At 36.8% G+C, this 16220-nt stretch overlaps 1 protein-coding gene across 1 annotated transcript in view; it reads left to right on the top strand.

Annotated features, from left to right (window-relative positions):
- LOC125234446 (alpha-protein kinase 1-like) overlaps positions 1 to 16220 on the top strand; it is a 73102-nt gene that overhangs the window by 52848 nt on the left and 4034 nt on the right. Inside the window, 1 exon segment of the mRNA XM_048140692.1 lies at positions 15623 to 16220. Coding sequence (XP_047996649.1) covers positions 15623 to 16220 — 598 coding nt within the window.

Here is a 16220-nt window from a genome sequence, read left to right as displayed (position 1 = left end):
TAACGTAACTGGCCTTATTTCATAACGATGCGCTGAAAGACGCTATTTTCGGGCCAAGTTTTGGTGTTATTGTTTTTTTTCTTGAATCGGCTAATGATGGATGATATAATAACGTCAAGTGCAAGCACAGACATATATCTAGGTAGACCACGTTGTAATAGATTTATTTGGATACTAACGACATAAAAGGCACTGTTGTCAATATATGTACATACTGACTAGGTTCGTATATCTAGGCCCAGGGGTCTTGTCAGTAAAAAAGACGGCAAATTAAAAATAAGTAGGCGCCGAGACTATTTTCCACAGAAATTTTTCTTCTTTCTAAAAGCTTGAGTATGACTCACTGCCGTTACTTAAGAGTTACAGAAATCTTATGTTTTACTTAAATGATCGACTAGATTGAAGTTTTGATATTTCATGAATTATTCATCGAATATAATAAATGTCATTCATATACATCATCAAAATATTAACATGTCATAACATTCGCATGCCTTTGGCATGCTGAAATAAAAATCTCATTACATGCTGCATGCAACGTCTATTCTAATATATCTGTGGCACATATTATGTTGAAAACGAGAGTCGTCTAGAGTAATTCGGACATCAACGTCGTTTTAGCGATGCCTGCGGCGGTATGCAACCACAATACATTTATATACTCGTAATGGTCGTAATGTAGCGATGAATTAAACCGATTAATTTGCTACTTATAGGTACTGTTAAGGAAAATGTACATTGTACAGTACTTAAGCTGCGGAGTTAAGTGACCCCCTGCATTAGTATTTATGGCACTTATGGCACTCTTATGGCACCTTTTTGTTATCGTAGAGAACAAGTAAAATGCTGTTTTTTAAAAAGTACGATAGAAAGCGTGAATCTTAGTAATACCAAAGAGGATCGAGTATAATATAGAGAGTTACTGTCGAAGTAAAATGTGTAATCACAATGTATAGACTGCCATCTCTTGACACAGGCTTGAAACTTTTGAACCTCAGTTTTGACAATTTGGCCCATATTCTTAGCTTGATATGTTTTAAAATGTCAAATATTAATATTAGCGCCATCTAGCTAAGCGTACCCCAAAGGTGTAATGCCATCTAGGTCACCGTACCTTTTTCTGTATGGTACTGAGGTACGTTTTTTCCTTAGACTTTATCTGTCTATACGGAGTTACATATGTCTTTGGTTATAGTGATGAATTGATGATTTAAAAAAAAAATTCAAAATTATTTATAATGTGTAATCACAATGCATAGACTGCCATCTCTTGACACAGGCTTGAAACTTTTGAACCTCAGTTTTGACAATTTGGCCCATATTCTTAGCTTGATATGTTTTAAAATGTCAAATATTAATATTAGCGCCATCTAGCTGAGCGTACCCCAAAGGTGTAATGCCATCTAGGCCACCGTACCTTTTTCTGTATGGTACTGAGGTACGTTTTTTTTCTTAGACTTTATCTGTCTATACGGAGTTATATATGTCTTTGGTAATACTGACCACTATTCTTAATGGCTATTGGAGAAATTCGAAATTAAATTAAACCATGTATTGAAACACAATTGACATTGTTTTTCGAATGCGAAAACGGTAAAATCTCATGTTGGTATATCATCGTGTATATAATGCCCGATCAAAAACGATGTCAGGGGCCTCGGTTCAGTCCGGACCCGATTCGTTTATTTATTTAATCTTTATTGCACAAAAGAAAAATCTTGCAGTACAAAAAGGCGGACTTAATGCTTTAAAGCATTCTCTACCAGTCAACCCCGAGGCTAAGCAGAGAGACTGTGAGCGGTGCCACAATTACAACAGTAAAATCAAAACAAAGGAAATAAAAGAACGAATACTAAATAAACTAAACATAAGTACACATATAATTTACAAATGTGACGAAGCCTGTGCTGTGGATTTTTGTTTGTACTTATTATTTACTTTATTTGCTTATTTATTCAATAAAACTTTATAATTTGTAATTTACAAATTATACATACACGGTGTTTCCGGTATCACTCAAAACCTCAGACACCCCAACTGATTTTTATTTTTTTAAACTCATCTAGAGTATTCATCTTTTAATCTGATCGTTACTTTTTTTTTAATTGAATTTTTAATTTTCTGTTCAGCTCTACTTGACTTTTAGCTCTACACTCAATAAAGTAATTGCTAACTACCATCATAAACCATAACACTATTTATTTGTGTACGTTACTGCAACGACATAAGGTTTACCAATAGACAGCTAAGATGTCACTGTAAAACACTTTAAAGCTTTGTCACAGTAAACTTCAAATTGGACAGGTAATCACAGTAAGCAAATAAACTCAATATTCAAAATGACAAGGTTGTAATTAGGTATGAGTTCAATTTGTTATGACTTATGATAAACATTAAAATTAAACTGACAAACAACGTCAAACTAGTAGCGGAAAAAATAATAGTCCAAGTAACCAAGTCCAAGTATTAATACCCCTAAATACTGGAAAAAGGTAAACAACCTCTTAGCAATGCGATATACACAATGTTGTATTACGAGTACAATAGAAGGGGCACGTAAAAAATAATTAATAATACTAATTTAAATAAAAATATTACCCCCATCAAGATATAGCTCAATCGATTCTACTCTCGATTCTGAACAAACTGTTTTCAGGTTTTTAGTGTTAAGTGAAACACGGTGTATACATAGACATTCATATAACATTAGAAACAAAGAGTTTTTCATTCTAGCACGAGATCCTTAATGGAGAGAATAGATATCAAAAACACTTAAAAGAATCCCACATTCCTGTTCAATAAAAATATAATTGATTCACACTTCAAATTTAATATGGAGCTGTCAATCAACCAAAACCTCATCAAAATCACATCCCAATGAGGAAATTCAATTTAGATAGGAATATGTTGCGTTTCATAGTTTCATTACAATCCGTTCAAATACAAAACGTGATGGGACCTCACGCGTTTTATATAGTTTGATTATCTCGAGACCTGGGTCTCTAGCCAAACGTACGTTGACCATGGAACATCAACGATACGCAAGTGACTCTGTTGCACCAATACGGAAGAGAGATTTTTTTATGGGATAGGAGGCAAACGAGCAGACAAGTCGCCTGATGGTAAGCCATCACTGCCGCCCATGGACACCCGAAACACCAGAACTGTTGGAGGTGCGTTGCCGGCCTTTATAGAGAAAAAACTACGAAACGATACGAAGTTTCAATGATTGCACGCTTGGCTAGAGGCAATGTGGTCACATTGCGTCATTTTGATGACATGATAACCGTAGTAATAGATAAGTGTATAACTGTTGACAGGTGTAGTATATTTTTATATTAAAGGAAAAAATGGAAAAATTTACGCTTCCGGCGGGACTTGAACCCGCATCATTTGCAATCCGTGCAAGGCTCTTAACCAATTGAGCTACGGAAGCCGCGCCGGACATCGCAAATCTTTCCACGCCTTTCCTTATGTACACACGTCTTGGGGTTTTTTCCTTTAATATAAAAATGTTTAGAATCGTTAGCAGACGTTTCTGCTTGTTAAAAATAAATTTAGTGTTCACGCCTTGTTTTAAACTTTTAAAGAAGGCCGCTCGAAGTTTAATAAAAACTGTGTTATAAATTCAAACTGGCCTAGATGATTGAACTTCACGTAGTTTATGTACAATTTAATTATCTCGAGAGCTGTCGTCACATTGCGTCATGGTGATGACATGACCGTGGTAATAGAAAATTGTATGACCATAGTATGACCGTTGACATTTGACAGGTGTAGTCCACAATAATATTATAAATTGTCTTCCTTTATCGACTTTATCATTAATCTCAGACCTATTTTAAAATTTCAGTTAAGAAATTGAATAAAACTAGACTATGTACCTGGTTCCGTTTCAAAAGCTGCAGTCACATTGCGTCATTTTTATGACATGATGAGTATGATGACCGTGGTAATAGATAATTATACCGTTGACGGCGCTGACACGTGTAATAATGGACAGTACCTAAAGATGGTCGTCTGAAGCCATTTTATAAATTGCCGTAATAAATTAATTTAGGGTACTGAATTTATTTCAGTTAAGAGCAACTTTATTATTGAATCAAACCAGAAAAACTATGAGTTGGTGTACCGTACTCACACGTAGTATTTGAGTAGGTACTCATAGATGGGAAAGGAATATAAAAGAGGTCTTTATTTGCTACCTTATATCACTTTCCTCTTCCCCATTGCAACAAATGAACAAAGCTTACAATGTAAACAGCCCTGCGATTAGCGAAGAACAGCGTTTACGTTTCGTCTCCCACGGCGCGTTGCGTGACATGGCATTAGCGTGTGGACGATCTTTATTCTTTGGTCAATGTTGAACAAGGAAATTCTGTAGGCATAAGTGGAGCAGAATACTCGGTGACACGAGTTTGGGTAGACAAATTAGATCGCTTAGAAAAAGCTGCTCTTGAGCAAGCTTCTCTTTATATCTAATTAAGTTATAATTTTGCCGCTATTATGACGTGTCGTGTATACGACATAATTCACACAACACATTCACCGCTCAGTTAGTACCTAGGTATTCCGGCAATTCCCTCGTTGGTTTACTCATTACCACTTTAGAAATATCTTGACTAATGCTTGACTTTCGGACCGGCAAAATGGCACAAAAAGACAAAAATTTCTGACTGCCGATGTTTGTTTATTATACAGAACAAGCTGTTGCCCATAGATTCGCTTGTGTTAAATTAGAAAATCGCGGAATGCTCTATACAAACTTCCACCCCCCCATTTTACGGAAGTGGGGCTTTAGAAAAAGGCAAAAAGTTGCCTATGTCACTCTCCATCCCTTCAACTCTCTCCTCTTAAAAAATCACGTAATTTTGCAGTGAAAGACGGACAAACAAACAGACACACAATTTCCCATTTATAATATTAGTATGGATATTTAGCATCTGTTTTGCCAATTTGATATATTACAGTGTAACCTTGTTTAAATTGATTGTATGAAAATGTGCTAAACAAAAACATGATACACATCTAACAAACACATCAACAATGGCCGCCCACTTTTACCGTCCTACGATTAGTATTGTTCTCGCGGAGTGCAACCAATCTGTCAACCACTTTGTAGAGCAAACATGTCACTGACAAGTCACTGACGATGTCAAATAGAAGTTGGTTTACTTTTATTTCACGTTTTGGAGTTGGTCCCTTTTCTTTATAGGTATAACCTACATAATGACCTGGTACATTATTGCAGGTTGCTAGATATAAGTGCCTAAAGGTAGGATAATAGATAAACCTTTCGTTGACAGTGCTACGCTTGTCGACGTACTATCACTGATAATACATACATAAATATGGGTATGTCTTTTCTGCGGCAGTGGTTCAGCTGTCGACGTGGGTTAAGCAATAAAAGGCTTTACTAATGCACAATCCACAAAAATGACCAATCATGGTTTGATAACACTGTTAAAACCAATTAAAACAACATAAATCAAACACCATACAACCCGCTAACATCAAATCTATCATCCAAAATTAGCCATCTTATCCGCTTTGCATAACATCCGCCAGTTTGGAGAAATTATCGCGTATCATCCTCTACACAAGCCTATTTCAACCTTACCCATACTACATAAAGGTGTACAAGTGAAAAGAAAAGTGCCAAACGAATGTGAGGTAACAGTTGCCATTGTAGTTTTTTCTTCTCACGATGAGGAGATAAGCTTATTGTTACCGTTCGGTGTTTTTGTCACTATCTGGGAGGAAGACGGGTCAATAAAAGGCGGAATTTGGATACATTTCTGAATTAAAGAAGCTCTCAGTGGAAAGTTTTTGACAGTTTTTTAATGAAATGTGACAGATGGTATTGTATATCAACATTGTATATGTCTGTTGGTAGGCCAACAGACATATTTTGATGGAAATTCTGTATAGCAATTAAATAGATATACAGCCGTAGTGTCAGTTTCCAAAACTTTAATTGACAAGTTGTTCGGATATTGACAGCATTGACATATTGTTGATAGGTTGCGATGGAAAACTATGTAAGCGTAGAAAAAACTTGTTTAGGAATTCACATTTATTTTAATGAAAGTTCAATTTATTTACTTCCTGCCCCGTACATTTAAACTGTTTACTGAACTGTCGCCTGCGGCATTTCCGGACTGATACAACCTTCAAAGATTTAATAAAAATTAGCGTACTTACTTACTTGCACCCTCTCCACGATCCACATATCGATATGCAACTTACCATCAGCGGGCCAAGCACACTAATGTGATAGTCTATAGAGATATTTTGGCAGTTATTTTCGATAAAATGACAGTTACTTTCGATATAATTATATCGCTCTTATTATGGCAGTCGTTAGAGTGAGTCGTTAGAGTATAAAGTTAGTTATAAGCAGCCGTCCCTATCGCACTTACTAATTGTGCGATAGGGACGGCCTGATATTTTATCGTCTATCGCGCGATCATGCTTCCCGTATGATCAGTATATCAGTAGCCTTTTTCTTAGGGTAATACACAGTTACTGTATAGGCATAAAGTTTTTACTAAAATATTCTCACTCTTGACCCAACGGCCATGGCCTGTTTTAAATCTATGTAAATGCTCAACAGTCAATATTTCGTAGAAATCGTAAGTGCGAGTAGGCAGTTTTCATTTCTATTTGTCATTCAGCTATTGTATGCAAAGTGTAATAAGAGTGAAATGCTAGTTTTTGCTCACTAACGCCAGGGAACTAGAAGTTTATTGTATAGCATACTTACATGCTATTATAGTTTTTATAATCATTATCATTAGTTTTGTGAAGTTCAAGGAACTAAAAGTAATACATATCGATAATATAGTAGGTAAAAGATACTGGTATAAGAAAGATAAAGATAAAGATATTTTTATTTTGCATTAAGCATTACCACATACAAGATGTTAACAATTACATATTGGTAAGTTTACATACTTAACCAAGAAGAAATATATAGGTGCATTTTAATAAGAAATATATAGGTATTATAGGTGCATTTAAGAAGAAATATATAGGTGCATTTTAAGTTGAATAATTTCATACGAAACTATCAGACACATAGTATCCAGCACGGGTAGCATGGTCGCGCGATAGACGATAAAATATCAGGCCGTCCCTATCGCACTTACAAATAGTGCGATAGGGACGGCCTGCTATTTTATCGTCTATTGCGCGACCATGCTTCCCGTGCAGTTGGCAGCTAGAAAAGTCGCAAAAGTTATTCTTCACTTTTATTTTCACCAAACCATTGTACCCCTATATAAACTGTACCTATCCTCTTATGTTGCTAATACAAAAAAATGTAAGTACGTTGTGTAACAAATCATTAGTCATTACAGTTGACTATACTAGTACATATTACTTTAGACGCACCTACGCGCATCACACTGCTTAGATAGACAAACAAAAGCTAGTCCAGTTTACACCTTATAAGAATGGCATGTTACTAAATAGCCTTAAACCAGCCCCAGACATAAGTGGCTACTTTTACTTCTCAATTCGGTAAGAGGTTTAAGGTTACTATTGCAAAACAAGTTGAAATTCGTCTGGTATGCACCAGACATATCTGAACAATCTTTAGAATTTCATTCCTTTTTTACAAGTGTTAAGAGGCCTTACTCCTAAAGACGAGCGTTTTTTGCAAAATGGAACCTTTTTCATTCAAAATTATAAAGAAACTATAAATGATTATTAAAAAAATGATAATGTTCCTAAAAGTACATATCTTAAGCTAGAAAGTCAATTGGTACTACTTTAAAATATGTCTTTTTATACTTCCGAAAAATCAGTTTTTTCGGAAGACGTTTTCAAATTTCGTAGTGGGATAGCTCGTTTAGAATCGTGATTGTGCTGTTAAAAATGTTATTTGGGGTAATAAATGATCACAATCCTATTTGTTATATCCTGTACGAGTTAGCTAATACTTTGACATTTTAAGATTTACTTGAAATGGTGGATAAATAACCTTCCGTATCCTCCCCATTTTTTCGATAAAAAGAGGTTTACATTATGTATTTTTCCTGCGATTCCTGCATTTTTTGTAACTCTTAAATAATATTATCCTAAACTAGAACTTCTTATTGACCTATAACAAAAAAATCATACATATAAGACATACTTTTCTGTCGATAGATATGTTTTTAAAACACCTAAAATTCGAATAAAAGACACTGTGCTAACGCGAGCCCGCTCAGTCTGCGCCGAGCGCTCGAAGACAACGGACCTGCGTTTGATCGTCCGGCGCACCTAGCTTTCGTAAGCAGCTCGATAGTTCCGAGAAGTGCCGTAAACTGCGACTAAACAAATCTTGATCCTTTTTACACCTTATGCAATTTTAGCATTCGACATGCTTTTTATATGATTTTGGATTTTAAGTTATACGTGAAGTTTGTTGAGAGTTTGAATTATTATTATATTTTGGGACCAGGATGAGGTTCTGGTTCTCATGATGATGGAGTCAGGCAGGAGATGTTCAACAGAACTGCTATTCTACTTATCATAACTCCACCATGTTTGGGCTCATTAGATTTGGGCTGATGAGCACCATCGATCTAGATGAGGTCCAAGGTCTCATGATGGAGTCAGGAGGTGGTCAACAGAACTGCTATTCTCCTCATCATAACCCCATCATGTTTGGGCTCATTAGATTTGGGCTGACGAGCACCATCGAACTAGATGAGGTCCAAGGTCTCATGACGGGGTCAGGAGGTGGCCAACAGAACTGCTATTCTCCTCATCATAACCCCATCATGTTTGGGCTCATTAGATTTGGGCTGACGAGCACCATCGAACTAGATGAGGTCCAGGGTCTCATGATGGAGTCAGGAGGTGGCCAACAGAACTGCTATTCTCCTCATCATAACCCCATCATGTTCGGGCTCATTAGATTTGGGCTGACGAGCACCATCGAACTAGACGAGGTCCAAGTTCTCATAATGGAGTCAGGAGGTGGTCAACAGAACTGCTATTCTCCTCATCATAACCCCATCATGTTTGGGCTCATTATAAATATGTGGAAGGTCGTTAATAATAATAAATGGAAAAAATGTTTTATTAGGATACCCCTACATGTAAATAGGGGGCAGATATTTTTTTTCATTTCAACCCCAACGTGTGATATAGTTAGATAGGTATTTAAAAATGAATTAGGTTTTACTAACTTCGATTTTTGATAATTTTCATATTTTCGGAAATAATCGCTCCTAAAGGAAAAAAGTGCGACCCCCCCCCCCTATAACTTTTAAACCATATGTTTAAAAATATGAAAAAAATCACAAAAGTAGAACTTTACAAAGACTTTCTTTGAAACTTGTTTTGAACTTTATAGGTTAGTTTTTGAGAAAAATACGGAAAACTACGGAACCCTACACTGAGCGTGGCCCGACACGCTTTTGGCCGGTTTTTATTTTATTTTAATACTTTTCTGTGCTATTCATACATAGCCACCCTAGGGGATTCAGTATTGACAGCTTCTTTTTTTCTTTCTGCATATATTTCTTTCCGCTTGTAAGTTTGTTGTAAATAAGACTGCTTGCACTTACATTGACATTATAATTACATAATGCTATTAAATTAAATCTAATGAAGCGTTGTTTTATTTCCTAAATCTCAAAACCCTCTAAATCGAATATGTATAGTAATGAGCAAAAATTTTACCGCAGACTTTCCAAACCGACGATGTTTGATCAGCTACTTTTAGAACGAACATGTACATATTTTGATTTTCACCCTTTAAAATGTTTCTAAGACGCAATATTTTGCAAATTTGGTCACGTCATCCACAGTTAAACTGTGGAATGAATTGTCGCCAGCGGTATTTCCGGACCAATGCGACCTTCAAACCTTCAAGAAAAGAGTGTACATCCATCTTAAAGGCCGGCAACGCACCTCCAACACTTCTGGTGCTTCTGGTGTCCATGGGCGGCAGTGATCGCTTACCATCAGGCAGACTATCTGCTCGTTTGCCTCCTATCCCATAAAAAAACGTTTAATATTTTTTAAGAAAAAAAAAACCGCCGCCTTTCGGGTTCTGGTGAAAGCTACTTGCGAATGTTGGATTATGTAGAAATGTGTAGGTATTTTTTAAAACTGCTTTTAATGCTTTAATTATTTGATGGCAACACAAATCAATATACGTATAACGCTAAGGTTTGAGGAGTTTCTCAATTCCTCATGAATCCGATTATAAGAAATCGAAGCTTGATAAACTTTGACTTGAAAACTCAGTATGCTTAACAAACATAACTAAATAAATGTCACTGTTCTGAACTTAAATGCATGCTTTTCTTACAAAAATACCAAAGTCACTATGAGTGTGCCGTTCAGATTTGAGGAGTTCGGTTCTGACCATCATCAGCAGTTCCACTGCACCAAATGTCACTGTTCTGGACGTAAGTGCATGCTGTTCTTATATAAATACCAAAGTCACTATAAGCGTGCCGTTCAGATTTGAGGAGTTTGGTTCTAAGTGTTCTGACCATCATCAGCAGTTCCACTGCACCAAATATCACTGTTCTGGACTGGACGTAAGTGCATGATGTTCTTATAAGAATACCAAAGTCACTATAAGTGTTCCGTTCAGATTTGAGAAGATCGGTTCTGACCATCATCAGCAGTTCCACTGCACCAAATGTCACTGTTCTGGACGAAAGTGCATGCTGTTCTTATAAAAATACCAAAGTCACTATAAGCGTGCCGTTCAGATTTGAGAAGTTCCATTCTGGCCATCATCAGCAGTTCCACTGCACCAAATGTCACTGTTCCGTACCTAAATGCATGCTGTTCCTTTAAAAATACAAAAATCACCATACGTATGCCTTTCAGATTCGAGGAGTTCCCTCGATTACTCCAGGATCCCATCATCAGAACTGGGTTCTGAGAAAAATGGGACCAATCTGTATTCATGTACATACAATATTTTTTTTTTATCGGTCCAGTAACAACGGAGATATCGAGGAACAAACATAAAAAAATGAAAAAAAAAATAAACATACAGACGAATTGAGAACCTCGCCTCAAATCTCTCAGATTTGAGGCGACGGTTAAAAAGTGACACATCATGAGCAGTTCCAATGCACCAAATGTCACTGTTCTGGACGTAAGTGCATGCTGTTCTTATAAAAATATGAAAGTCACTATAACTGTGATAATTTCCGAAAATATTAATATTATCAAAAAACGATCTTAGTAAACCCTTATTCATTTTTAAATACCTATCCAACAATATATCACACGTTGGGGTTGAAATGAAAAAAAAAATCAGCCCCCACTTTACATGTAGGAGGGGTACCCTAATAAAACATTTTTTTCCATTTTTTATTTTTGCACTTTGTTGGCGTGATTGATATACATATTGTTACTAAATTTCAGCTTTCTAGTGCTTACGGTTACTGAGATTATCCGCGGACGGACGGACGGACGGACGGACGGACGGACGGACGGACGGACGGACGGACGGACAGACAGACATGGCGAAACTATAGGGGTTCCTAGTTGACTACGGAACCCTAAAAAACAGAAACTACTATTAAACTAGTCTCTAATTTCAACTTTCAAGTTCCTAACTAAAATTTTCCTAATAAAAAAAAAAACAAATTGATCCCGCTACAAACTTTCACTCCCTTTTTCCCTCTACTAAGGGTGTAAATTTTCATAATCGATTCTTATCTCTTCGAAATTGTGTTAATGCAATCTATACAAATTTCGACTTTCTAGCTTTCGTAGTTTCGGCTCAGCGGTGTTGGTTGTTGAATCAATAAATTAGGAAACCTGAATTTATATATGTATATGTAGACTAATACTATACTTTTACTACATTCATATACCTTATTTACTACTACCATACCATGAATATGAAATTAAATAAAGAGTCCCCATATAAAATTGAAAATTATGTTATTAGCAATTTAATTCAAAACTATCAAGATTATTCGTGTTTGCGTTGAAACGCGCGTTGAGTTGCCGGTGCTCACGTACCGAGCGCCAACGCCATCTATCGATGGCCGTTTCGTGAAATTGATGAGCGCTCTAAGGAATAAGGAGTCTTAAACAAGATTTAAGTATACTGATAGTAGAGATACTAGACACCATCAGCAGATGTGTACTAATAGATAACGAGACGACATTCGCTGTGAGCACAGGTCTTAATAAAATATGGTAGGTACCCTTCGCTCTCGTTTATGCATTCTTCGAAAATATCGGGGGGATATTTCTATTGAACTTTTAAAAGTGCACTCACAGGCACAGGCTGCTGACAGGGCGCTCATTCACACACCTTGCAACCTAAATGGTCGCTCACCGTGCGGTTTCAGAGGAATGTCCTCCCGCGGACGCTCCGGCTGTGGAATGAGCTCCCTGCCTAGTTACCTATCCCCGATAAATTACAGCATGGGGTTCTTTAAAAAAGGAGTGTACCTACAAGTTTCTAATGGGTCGGCACAACGTAGGTAGCACACGGTGACCGCTTTCCATCAGGCGGACAGTATGCCTGTTTGCCACCGACGTAGTATAAAAGAGTGCGTTTTCGATGTAGGACGTAGGACCGATATTAGATTAAAGGCGTCATCTTTGACATTTGCCTTCGACATCCTTCCTACATCCGATATCGGATCGGCTTCTAAAATGAACAGATCGATGACGTATTTACTTTCGAGACAATGCCATCTATATCTATAACATCGATCTATTGGCAGATCCGGTTGCATCAATACACCTACTGTTCGGTTTCGACAATGGTGAGGTTCACGTGGGCTTAGATTGTTTTGATACAGTTTTCTTTTCATCTATTCATGTCAAAAGTCATTAGCATGAAATATTAGGTTAGATTATTTATTATATAATAATTCACGATTTTTCTCTCTTTTCAAAATTGACTCCAGGCAACCATGAGCCATGGCCAAGCCAACGCCGGGATAACGCAAGGAGGATGATGAATTCACATTTTTTCTCTTACAATTTAGGCTTCCTAACTTGACTCGATGATTTATCAAAATAGTGTAGGTATCTACTCGTATTTTCATTTTCTGTTTAATACAAAGTAAATGCTCCAAGAAACTGGTAAGGTACCTACCTACAGCGGGACACATCTCGACTGGGGGACAATTGTAACTAATCCATTTTTTTCATTATTGCACTATAATGTTGAGTTCTACATGTATCCACTGAACACGCCTACCCTATTAACCGCACACTCTATTTAATAATGCAAACATTGTAAAACATGGAAAAAATGGACCAGTTACATTTGCCCCCCAGTCGAGATTTGCTCCCCTGTACCTTACCTATTAGTCTAGAGGTAGGTTAATATAGTATAAGCCGACAATACGCTGATGGATAGAAAAGTGAAAAACGGTGAATTCAAACGGCTGTACAATTGTACATCCCTATAATTAGGTATAGAACAGAAAAAACAGTTCAGTAGCTACTTAAAATATATATAGGATACCTACTACAAGACATAATACAGTCCAATTTTTTTTTTCCTTCGCAGATAACGTAGACTCGTAACCATTAACCTCCATTACTATAATGAATAGTCAATGGTTTCTATAGCGTGGCCACCGTCTGGACTATTGTAAGTCACCCGTTAAGGCGCGGGCTACCGGCGCGGACGCCGAATTCGGTCTACTTTTATTCTTATTGGAATGCCGGCCGACAGGTTCCACGAAATTTCCTTGAGAGGCGGTCTGAGGTAACAGCGGTAGCGATTACATTCGTTTTATTAAATCTGAGTACGAGCAATAAGTTTTATGCTGTGCCATCCGTTATCTTCAATAAGGGCGAACTTTTTTTACAATTTCAGGTAAAACATGTCTTTATTACACTTGAAGGACACAATTAATGAGATTTTTTGAATTTAGACTGCAACTTGATGATTGATTAAGTATGGCTGTTTACAAAAATCTTGAAATATGAAAATCTCAAAAAATATTTGTAATAACTACTAATTAAGGTACAGAAACAAGATGTTATAATAATTGAAATGAAATTATTAATTTCAGACGTTTAAAGGCCATGCATTAAATTTAAATTTACGATTACCTACATCTACATTAAATTAAATTACATTAATCTAACTAATACATAATAACAAAATAAAATAAAAACAAAAACATAAAAATACAATTGAAGGCTATCATATCTTGAATCTCGATTCTTCTCAGCGACTTATGTTGCCATTAAAGTATTCGTACCAAAGAATCCATGGGGCGTTATATGCCCGATATTTAACAGTTTCCGCTTCTCTCGTATCTTAGGCCAGCTCCTCTCCAACGTAAACATTATCTCATACTTAGTGCTTTTACACTTTCTCCCCAAACACCTCTGGCGGCCGTTTAGAATTACCTACGCTCGGTTATCTTCCGATACGGCTCGATACGGCTCGATTCTGCCCGTAAACTTGTTTATTTCCGTTATTATAGAGTCTGTTTGTTTATTTATTTATTTATTTAATCTTTATTGCACAACAAAATAAGTTTCAAATGGCGGACTTAATGCCTCAAGCAAGGCATTCTCTACTAGTCAACCAATGGGCTAAACCAGAAAGAAAGGATTAAACTCTTCGGAAAGAGAAGAGTCGTGATATGTATGGGGTCCAATAATATTCCACGACTCTATTCTACATAGTTACACTCACTTAATACTTCTATCTTCGTTTAATTGACTCGTTGATGGACTGGAAGATAGACTAGAAAAATATTTTCAGCCTGGTCTTTTTCGCCTCAACGTCAGCCAACACCCGGATCTAGTATTAAGAATGACGACTCCCTAATTTTTTAGCTATATAGAAAGGTTTCGTTGCTCTAGAAATCGTACCTAAATTCCTATTAGAGTTTACCTACATACTTACTCTTAATCTTGCATTAAGTATAGAATCCATAGTTTTATTTCATATAAGTAGAACCCTTTTTTTCTTTTTATACCAGTTATATTTGGGCCGTTTCTTAGACGTCTCTTATTAGACTCCTAAACCAAACACAAATAGAAACATTATACAAAAAAAAGAAAGGAGTAAAACACCCGACACAATAATTTAGGAATCGTGAGACGGCGTGAAATCGATTTCGCCCACTCGTCCCAATGTCAAGGCAATAGCCGTTTACTTTATCCGTTTCTTTCGTCTGCCGAATGTTAAAAGGAGAAAATAACAACGTGATGAGACTGAATCGAAGATACTTGCACTACTTTTGTTCTGAGCACGTATTTACAAAGTCCGTAAACTTTTAGGAAGTCGTCAACTGTTGTAATCTAGTAAATTGAATGACTAGGCACCTATCTATTTAAATACCTTAAGTATCGTTTGGATTTTATGCCACTTAGATTTGTTTAATAATGTTGTATTTATATAAAGTAAAAAAAATACCTTTATATTTTTCCCGCCTACAACTTTTTAATTTTTTTTTTTAAATTAGTATTGCAACCCTAATGACTTTGAATAGTTCGGATGCTTGGAAATGGAGAAAAGTAATCGATTCCGCGTTGACTCCGAACGGAAATCGATTAAATTTACTCTTACCGACAGTTATCTGCGAAAGAACTATTTTCATCTCAATAAAAAAATGTAATATTTAGCGTACTCACCTTTGCTTTTTATTTGTTTCAGGTTACAGCCCTGGCTGTGCTCAGCTTAACATACGCAAAGAACTCAACCACGAAAGCGAAACCGAAACGACAACTAGATAATATCCGAACGCCTCAAAATTTACAATACTCTCTTGTTCTTCCTCACTCGAGAGTGGCTTCCTTCCGGTCATTAACAAGCAGCCGAAGAATTTCTCATGGCGTACCGCGAGCTGGCAAACTTCCGCCATACGCCGTCCAGATGGAGCCTGTAGTCCAGTACTCACAAAAGGATCCTCTCTATGACCCGACTCTTGATAACTTGGATGATACTGTAGTCAACCAGAATGAAATCTACGCTCAGCCTAAGATCTTGAATGTTCACGATCAATCAGCTGAAAGTTATGGCCCTCCATTTGGATCACTCCTAACAGCTCCTTTGTACAGCCAAGGAGGTCATCCCCACTACTACGAAGCCCCAGAGCCTATTATTGAGATTATCATTAAAGAATCAAATGAATCATTACCCGCACCACCACCTCAGCCAATCCCGAAAAAGAAGAAGGAACCTGTTCAAGTATTCTACGTAAAATATAGCAAGGATCCACATTCTAAGGATAAGGTCGTGTATGAAAAGCCGG

This window comes from Leguminivora glycinivorella, chromosome 16, assembly GCF_023078275.1.
Source record: "Leguminivora glycinivorella isolate SPB_JAAS2020 chromosome 16, LegGlyc_1.1, whole genome shotgun sequence".
Classification (NCBI taxonomy): Eukaryota; Metazoa; Arthropoda; class Insecta; order Lepidoptera; family Tortricidae; genus Leguminivora; species Leguminivora glycinivorella.
The sequence above is the reverse complement of the archived record's forward strand: the minus strand, read 5'-3'. Positions and strand labels throughout refer to the sequence as shown.